Genomic DNA, 10,106 nt, shown 5'->3' with positions numbered 1-10,106 from the left:
ACACACACACACACACACACACACACACACACACAGACAGGATGTCCCCTCACTCAGAAATATGATGAACAGAGCACTCACAGACACACAGACACAGTCTGGAGCAGGTGCAATCACTCCTTGAGAATGTCAGTGGTGATGCTGATATCTCTCATCCTCCTCGCTCTGGGGTTTGCAGGTGAGTTAAGAATTAGAACCAGACTATATTTTCATTTTGATCTATATTGTTGTGTTCATGGTGAAGTTTAAGTCACTCTGTCCCCCTTTATGGCTTGGATTTAAGGCTATTAGCCTGGCTTGGTTAGGGTGATGCCTTGGGTAAAACTAAAAATCAAAGATATCATTAGTTTGCCTTCTAAATCTTTTCAAAAAGTGTAAAAATAAAACAAGACATGGATATGGTCTTRTTTTTAATCAGTGATCCATTATCCACTGGAGAGAAAACCAGAACCAAAGTGTGTAAGAATTGATTTAACTGTTTTCAGTTTAGCCTACTTGTCAGGACCACATCAAATGAAAAAGATAATATGAAATAATAACCATTTCACTTATTTGATGTCATTGTGATATTTCCATTAAAACTACAGTTTTTGTTGTTGATCTCTGCTTCTATGCTTGACCTAGATAAACAATAGAAATGATGGTGCTTCGTAAGATGATTCTTACCGACACCCCTCTCAATCCTCTTAATTTAAATTTGCCATATCATATATTCTGGGTTGTACTAACTAACCTCTTCTTTAGTATGTAGACTTACAGTATTTTCTGTGTATAAGTTGTAATTATTTTCTCATTAGTAATTCAAATGCAGCTTCCTCTTTTTCGGCTCACTGGTTTTCTGACACTACTCTGAGAAAGAAAAGGGTTCTAAATGGGTTCTTTGCGGAGGGATAGGGTTCTAYCAAGAACCGTTTTGATCAGAAGACTCCTTTTTGAAAGACAAGTAAAAAAAAATAAAGCTTTATTTATACAGCACATTTCAGACATGGAATGCAACACAATGTGCTTTACAGGAAAAAAACTAATAAAAACAATGACAATAAAACTGAAATATTTACTACACAACAAATAAAAAAACGAAATAATAACAATAAACACTACATTTCTCAAAAGCACCCTAAGGAAAGGCAGATCTAAAAAATATGTGTTTTAAGATTTCGGCCCTCCTCAGGTTCTCTGGCAGTCTAATCCAGAGGCTGGTGGCATAGTAACTAAAGGCTGCCTTTCCATGCCTCTTKGTCCTAGGCTTTGGGATAGTTAGAAGGCCAGTGCCAGAGGACCTGAGGGACCTCCTGGGTACATAACTTAAAAGCATGTCTGACATGTATTGGGGTGCACAATCATGGATTGATTTAAAAACCAATAGAATACTCTTAAAATTAATTCTAAAACTCACAGGCAGCCATTGCAGAGACCATAAAACCAATGTAATGTGTGCTCTCTGTCTGTTCTTGGTCAGTACSCATGCTACAGCATTCTGTATGTTTTGCAGTTGACCAATGGCTTTCCTGGGTAGACMAGACAGGAGTGCATTACAGTAGTCAAGCCTGCTTGTAATAAAAGCATGGATGAGTCTCTCTGTATCAGCCTGAGAGGGAAATGGCCACACCTTGGCAATGTTCCTCAGGTGGAAAAAACTATTTTGTTCACAAGGGTTCTTTGTAAGGCAAAGGGTTCTACATAGAACCATATTATAATATTTCCCAGCATGCTTTATTGCAGGGAGACTTTCAGAAATGTTTGTTTTACTGTAATATCTGGGGTTTTGTATAGATTGGTTGATTCATTTTATGCAACACAAAGATAAATAATGTACAGTTTTCTAAACKAATCAAATCTGTTAGTAATTAGATGTATTGCACCCATTGCTGAGATGGTTGTTCACGTTTCGATGATTGAGATAGTCTCAACTAAATCTTCCCTCCCCTGGCAGTCATTGTGAATGCAGGTTGTGGGTGATTAACATTCCCTACCCTGGCAGTCATTGTGATAGCAGGTTGTGGGTGATTTAACATTTCCCTGCCCTGGCAGTCATTGTGATAGCAGGTTGTGGGTGATTTAACATTGCCCTACCCTGGCAGTCATTGTGAATGCAGGTTGTGGGTGATTAACATTTCCCTACCCTGGCAGTCATTGTGAATGCAGGTTGTGGGTGATTTAACATTTCCCTACCCTGGCAGTCATTGTGAATGCAGGTTGTGGGTGATTAACATTGCCCTACCCTGGCAGTCATTGTGAATGCAGGTTGTGGGTGATTAACATTTCCCTACCCTGTCAGTCATTGTGAATGCAGGTTGTGGGTGATTAACATTTACCCTACCCTGGCAGTCATTGTGAATGCAGGTTGTGGGTGATTAACATCCCCTACCCTGGCAGTCATTGTGAATGCAGGTTGTGGGTGATTAACAATTCCACTTGTTGGATATCCTAACTCTGGCTGGATCCCAATAGGAATTACACATCACTTTGCAAGCCAGCATAGTGGGATTTGCAGGCCTGATGTGGCCTGTAAACCAGGTGATTCCTAACACCCCTGTATTAGGGTATAGCTAGGCCCTCAAAGAAGGCCTTATATATGTCATGTCATTTTAAAGGGTAATAAGGCTGGTGGAACTGTTCATATAGKGTTCTAGRATGAACCCTCTAAAGATAAAAGGGTTCTCGGTATAACCCTTCATAGACGGTTCTAGAAAGTACCTTTAGATGATAAAATGGTTCTAGGTAGAACCATATACAGAAGGCTCTTTGAAGAATCCTACATAGAGGGTTCTAGATAGAACCCTCTGCAAAGGGTTCTACCCAGCACCAAAAAGGGTTCCCCTATGGGGRCAAACCGAAGAACCCTGTATGGTTCTACTTAGCATCTTTTTTTCTAACAGTGTAAAAGTCATCACCAGCTGTATCTGATGTTAAAATGTACATTTCACTGTATGTTTAGGTGCTGCGGAGTGTACTATGTACGCTGCTGTTGGGAGGAACAAGGTGATTGACCATGGCCTGGAGTTGCTTGGACAGTCATTTCACTTACGGTGGTCACATGACTATAAGATAGTTTACGACAACAGGAAGAATACTGAGCCAAAACCCCAGACCACACCGAATGGTTCTCTGTTACTAATTAACCTACAGCTGAATAATACAGGGTCTTACCAGGTCACCATCTACGACAACACGGGAACACTCGTGTTAGACAAAACAACTCGCCTGTGTGTGCTCTGTAAGTAGGCTACACAAACAGAAAGCATACATATGCATGTACGCACGTAGCATGCACGTACACACACAGMCAGTGTTAGGGAAAATATGTCCTCATTACAGTGTGTGTTTTGTGTTCTCAGCGCCTGTGTCTAAGCCACGTCTGACACACACCTGTACTGGTGCATCTGTCAGTCTGAGGTGCGATGTGGGGAACTCTGTGGATGTTAACGTGGTGTGGAGCCATAACAGACAAACAATGCCAGGATCCACTGACAAAACTCTGACAATAACCAAGGCAATGCTCAAACCTGTAGACAGCTAYGTGTGTACAGTGAGTAACAAAGCGAGTGAAGAGAAGAGTGACGATGTTAACCCTGAATGTACAGGTGTGTAGGAGAGACTAAATAAAATAAAAATTTCTGACGATGATGATGATGATGCTGATGATGATGATTCTTCTGCAGATGATTCTTCCTCTACAGTGCTCTTGTTTGGGATGAAGCTATGGCTGATGGTGGCGATTCTGGCTGGTGGAGGTGGTCTGCTTCTCATCCTCATCGTCATCACCTTGGTGTGTGTCTGCCAGAGCCGCAGGCGGCGCGCTAGTCGCATAAAAGGTACTGAACACACATGAATAAAAACACAGCAGTTATCTACATGATGATAAAACAGTACTATGATAAAGAAGATCTRTGATAAAACAGAAGGCTACTCACATTACATGTAGTTACCAACATCTAACTCCCTTACCCATGAATCCTAATCCCTGATGTTCCCCATGTAGAGGAGGAGGAGATGAGACTTGCGCCCCTCACCCAGCCCACGCGTCAAGCATCCCTCCACCACCACCATCACCCACACAAGTCCCAGAGCCGAACCCGGCCGAAARACAGAACTCCGTCGCAGGCCACCCAAAACTCCAGACCCCTGCCTCGACCCAGGTCTCCACAGCCTGAACCAGATGATGCTCCGCCCATACCAATTCCCAGGCGGACAGGACCCCGGAACCACAGGAGTGAGGTGTAGGTGTGTGTGGGTGTGTGTGTGCCTGCATGCTTGCATTCTTGTTAACCATAACAACCCCTGTAGTCACACAATGGTTCACACTTTGATTGCAGCAGTTACAAATAAAGAGCAATGCTTCACCACTTATGTGTATGTGTCAGATCTCTCTCTTCTTCTTCCTCTTCTTCTTCTTCTTTTTCTTCCTCCAACCTGACCTTATTAGAATTGCATTAGAACTAGCTATCACGGCATGTTTTACAACATCTATAGCATCATAATCAGTGAGCTGTACTTTTAGGTGTTTGTTTTTAAAGATTAAAGGTACTTGATACTTCAGAAATTAAACTCAGTGTTAATTCATCTGGTGTTTGCTGTCTGTAATAGAATACTAGATTTGTATGTCTGTAATATTTTGAGTATTGTGTGTGTGGTTTGTGTTCCTGGGGKCTTTCTGTTCTAACTCAATGTTCAGTAAACTGGGGCCATAGCTCAGCCTCAGACACATACCGCATCCTGTCCCACCACTGCACTCAACAGACTGATTCCCCTGGATGTACAGTATATAGAGATATATACCACAGCTGCAAGACAAATAAACAGCATGCTCTGCAGTTACACTACTGCCACTCATATTTGGACAAGAGTGGGAGTGAGCAGTGCAGAGAGAGAAATGAGTATGTGTGTGCATGTGTCTGAGAGAGCGTGTGAGAAAGAGACACTTTAACATTTTAGTCAGTAAGCAGACACTATCCAGAGCGACTTACAGTACAGTTAGGGACAGATCAAAATTTACTGGGGGGACAGTCAATGCCACGCAGGGCTACTGGCCAGAAGGTTGAGGGTTCACTCTCCCTGCCTGTCTCATTACACWACGGTCAGAGCCGGCTGCAGACAATGATCAGTTAGGAGGAAATCAGATTTTCAACATTTTGATGTCATATTTATAATTATATAAAATATATGCAACAAATTTTCCACCAACAGGTTTCTGTGTCAATGCATCACACAACCAATAAACAAAACATACCGACTTCGGGCACTTCAATATCATGGTTTTCGTTTTCAACACCACCCAGTATAGAATGTCATTAACTTCTTGAGAATACAGGGGGTGCTATTTTCCCATTAGCATAATTTGCTCTACAGATTAAACTGCCTCTTATTCAATTATTGCTCTTACTATATGCATATAAATAATACCATTGGAAAGAAAACAATCTCTAGTTTCTAAAACCGTTTCAATTTTGTCTCTGAGTGATACAGAAGTCATTTGACAGCACTTTCCATGACCAAGAAGAAAAAAGCAAGATGTGTATGCCAGCTTCAACGCTCTGCCTATATATGGTCGTGCCCCTGTCTCTTATACACATCTAGATGTGTATAAGAGACAGGAGTGTGGTTTGATTATTCAGGATCGATTCAGGATTCAGGATCGTACTGTAGGCTACTAACCCTCGATACTTTTTCAATCCAAAATTATTAAAACCTGTTTGGGAAAGGCGTCCCGCTAGCGGCACACCTCGACAACATCCGGTGAAATTGCAGAGCGCGAAATTCAAATTACAGGAATATAAATATTTAACATTCATAAAATAACAAGTGTTATACATCAAAATAAAGCTTAACTTCTTGTTAATCCATCCACTGTGTCAGATTTCAAAAAGGTTTTACGGCGAAAGCACACCATGCGATTATCTGAGGACAGCGCCCCACTTAAAAAACCATAATAAACATTTTCCATCCAAGCACATGAGTCACGAAAGTCAGAAATAGCAATAAAATAAATMAATTACCTTTGAAGATCTTCTTCTTTTGGCAATACAAAAGGTCCAAGCTACACAATAAATGGTTGTTTTTTTCGAGAAAATCTATTTTTAAAGCCTAACACGAAACATTTTGTAAACGGCTTGTGTCGTGAATTCCATCTCCTTCAACTTTCGACGAAACATTCAATGTAGTTATTCACACTAAACGTACGTTTATCCAGTCATGGTTGGTTTCATTGCAATAGTTACCCTTGTTATTTTTTTTTTCTTCACATTTTCAAATATATATATTTTTTTGGGGGGGGGGTGTTAGAATAAGATTTTAGTATTTTGTATATAGTTATTTGCATAAAAATGTATCACTGTACCAATTCGGCCACTTGGGTACATTTGGGCAACTTGTGTGGGACACCTGGGTGACTACGTCTCAATGTCATGTAGCTCGCTCATTCCTGAATATATCTGTCTGACACTTTGCACAAATACTGCTGCCCTCTTATGTTCTTCATTGAAATTATCCCCAGCATCCTATCTGAATGTTTGGCTGTTCTTGTTCAGTTGAAAGATGATGCAACAACAATAAAAAACAGAAAACAAATGTTTATTTCCTTGTATTTTCTTCTACCAGATCTATTGTGTTATATTCTCCTACATTCAATTCACATTTCCACAAACTTCAGAGTGTTTCCTTTCAAATGATACCAAGAATATGCATATCATTGCTTCTGGGCCTGAGCTACAGGCAGTTAGATTAGGGTATGTCTTCAGGCGGAAATTGAGAGAAGGGGAGTCCACCTGTGGTAAATTCAATTGATTGGGCATGATTTGTAAAGGCACACACCTCTCTACATAAGGTCCCACAGTTGACAGTGTATGTCAGAGCAAAGAACAAGCCATGAGGTCAAAGGGATTGTGTCGAGGCACAGATCTGGGGAACCACCAAGACTCTTCCTAGAGCTGGCCGCCCGGCCAAACTGGGCAATCGGGGGAGAATGGCCTTGGTCCGAGAGTTGACCAAGAACTGGCTGGTCACTCTGACAGAGCTCCAGAGTTCCTCTGTTGAGATGGGAGAACCTTCCAGAAGAACAACCATCTCTGCAGCACTCCGCCAATCAGGCCTTTATGGTAGGGTGGCCAGATGGAAGCCACTCCTCAGTAAAAGGCACATGACAGCCCACTTGGAGTTTGCCAAAAGGTACCTAAAGGACTCTCAGACCATGAGAAACAAGATTCTCTGGTCTGATGAAACCAAGATTTAACTCTTTGGCCTGAATGCCAAGCGTCACGTCTGGAGGAAACCTTGCACCATCCCTAGGGTGAAGCATGGTGATTGCAGTAGCAGGGACTGGGAGAGTAGTCATGATCGAAGGAAAGATGAACAGAGAAAAGTACAGAGATGTCCTTGATGAAAACTTACTCCAGAGCACGCAGGACCTCTGACTGGGGCAAAGGTTCACCTTCCAACAGGACAATGACCCTAAGCACACAGCCAAGACAAAGCAGAAGTGGCTTTGCGACAAGTCTCTGAATGTCCTTGTGTGGCCCAGCCAGAGCCCGGACTTCAACCCGATCGAACATCTCTGGAGAGACCTGAAAATAGCTGTGCAGCAACGCTCCCCATCCAACCTGACAGAGCTTGAGAGGATCTGCAGAGTAGAATGGGAGAAACTCCCCAAATACAGCTGTGCCAAGCATTTAGCATCATACCCTAGAAGATTCGAGGCTGTAATCGCTGCCAAAGGTGCTTCAACAAAGTACTGAGTAAAGAGTCTGAATACTTACATAAATATGATATTTCAGTTTTTTTTATTTATAAATTTGCTACAAATTATAAAAGCCTGTTTTTGCTTTGTCATTATGGGGTATTGAGTGTAGATTGATGAGGAGAAAAAATGATTTAATCAATTTTAGAATAAGGCTGTAACGTAACAAATTCAAATTCAAGGGGTCTGAGTACTTTCCGAATGCACTGTATATGAACAAGTACAAGGCTGCTACAGTTTGACTGGGTTTTCATCCTATCCAAGGCCAGGAGTTTTTCCAGGAGTTTTTAARAACCATCTGACCTAATCCCCATCGTAGCCCATATTAAACCTTWTTACAACAGATTAATCACGTCATACTKTACAAGGTCAGAAGTTTTACCTAGTTAGGTTACCAGATCAGGAAAAACTACAGGCCTCAGACCTTTGGTGCTACCTCTGACTTACTGTGATTGTTTTAAATGAAAATGGTTAAACATTTACATATTCTTAGCAAAGAGCAATTTCTCAAGCAAGAATTTAGCTCGGACTGTTTGGGAGTGGGGAGGGTAAAACTGAAAACTAGCTGTTATTGGCAGAGAGGCTTGGAACTCTCTTTCTTATTGGTCTATTAAGAAACGGTAATGCTTGGTGATGTCACCAGGCAGGCCAGAACTCCATCCCACTAAAACAGGCTGAAATTTGAGGCGATCTTTTCAAACAGCTTTTACACTAAAAGGCCATTATCATAATTTTCACAATTTCACAGTATTATTCCTACCTCATAGCGTAGAAATATATATAAAACATAGACAAATAGGGTTTTTGACTACACCGAGACTTTAAGATGAATGCGTCAAGGGACAGATGGCAAATTACTGGGGGAGAGGGGATCCAAAATAGGGGAGGGTTGTCAAACTTCTTTTTTTGCTTTGGGGAGGGTTGTGTGTTTTTTTTATTGGGCACAAGGGAGAGTAGTGCCTTTTTCTCTGGTTAACATTTGTTCTTTTGCATTTTTACGATCCATCCTATTAAAATGTTCTCATCTGCTTGCGTGCTTCTCCCCTATATCAAGGTGTTTTGGTTCTTCCCTTAAGCATTACGGTTTTTATCACTTTTACTATACCTCAGGTCACCATAGACTACCGTCTATCCTGCACTCTATCAWCCCTTCATAGTGACAAYAGTGGTAGGTGGATCGTTTGTCCTGATCTGCAATAGGCTAACTAGCAATCATACCACACATAAAAGCATTCAAAGCTGCATCAATTTTCAATAAGAATCGACAAGCACAAATAGGTAWAGCTGATAGGCAGCGGATGCCAGGAGCATCATTGTGCATGAAAGAACAGTGAAGATATGAAACACACAGCTTGAAAATCTCCTTTATTGATCTTGGTTAGGGACAATTACCCTACCTAGACTATAGTAGCCTGCAACACCACAATGCAATGAATAATTGCATTATCTTTTTCAAGTGAGTACAAWATTCTACTCTAGGCTGCAGTGAAAATGCCATTTGAAAAATGGCTCAAAAGCCCTGTGATTTGAATGTTTCATTCGATTTGGATCAGTTGGGTCTACTCTCGTCAGTTTACAGTATAAGGTCTAAAGACACAATAGCAGACCAGTCTGGCTGTATTTTTACTTCTGATACTGAATGTGCTGTCTGTTTTTAGATCATCATTCTCCCAAGTTGTCCTATAGTAATGTGTCCACATGCAGTATGTGTCAGAGTCCTTTAAGAACAGTGGGTTGGAGTCAGGCGCAGAGAGCAGAGGGTTCGAATAAATGTATATTTTACTACTGGAAAAAACGGTCACGCCACAAACACAAGGCGCATAAACTGACCGGCCCATACACAGGACCCAAAATGTCTGGAAAAAAAACAAAATACAAACGAACATCCACAAACTAACAGAACAACAATCCCACACAAACCTAGGCGGGCCTAACAGGCTTAAATAGACAGAAATCAATAAACACAATAAGGAACAGGTGCAACTAATAAGACCAAATGAACAGAAATGGAAAAAGGTATCGGTGGCGGCTAGTAGACCGGCGACGACGACCGCGGAGCACCGCCTGAATAGGCAGGGGAGCCACCTTCGGTGGGAGTCGTGACAGTATGCTCACGGCAGGCTCAGTTATTCAGGAAATCTTAACACACGCTCATCCTCCTCTCCAATCCGAGTGGCTATTCCTCGCGCACCTAGAATCTAACACTTCAATATAACCTAAATATTTATAATTTAACTTTTTAACCTCTCTGGGATAGMGGGACKGTAGCGTCCCACTTGGCCAATAGCCAGGGAAAATGTAGAGCGCCAAATTCAAAAAAATGATATAAAATCAAACTTTCATTAAATCACACATGTAAGATACCAAATTAAAG

General features: G+C 41.5%; 1 protein-coding gene across 1 annotated transcript; it reads left to right on the top strand.

The window, feature by feature from the left end:
- Positions 1 to 95: 95 nt before the first annotated feature.
- LOC111959808 (T-cell surface antigen CD2) lies at positions 96 to 4,350 on the top strand. Its single transcript, XM_023981604.2, has 5 exons — positions 96 to 178; positions 2,939 to 3,217; positions 3,339 to 3,584; positions 3,663 to 3,815; positions 3,983 to 4,350. Exons 1-5 carry the CDS (start codon positions 127 to 129, stop codon positions 4,222 to 4,224), a joined length of 972 nt encoding a protein of 323 aa, XP_023837372.1. The 5' UTR covers positions 96 to 126; the 3' UTR covers positions 4,225 to 4,350.
- Positions 4,351 to 10,106: the final 5,756 nt, after the last annotated feature.

This window comes from Salvelinus sp. IW2-2015, linkage group LG36 (assembly GCF_002910315.2).
Source record: "Salvelinus sp. IW2-2015 linkage group LG36, ASM291031v2, whole genome shotgun sequence".
Classification (NCBI taxonomy): domain Eukaryota; kingdom Metazoa; phylum Chordata; class Actinopteri; order Salmoniformes; family Salmonidae; genus Salvelinus; species Salvelinus sp. IW2-2015.
The sequence above is the reverse complement of the archived record's forward strand: the minus strand, read 5'-3'. Positions and strand labels throughout refer to the sequence as shown.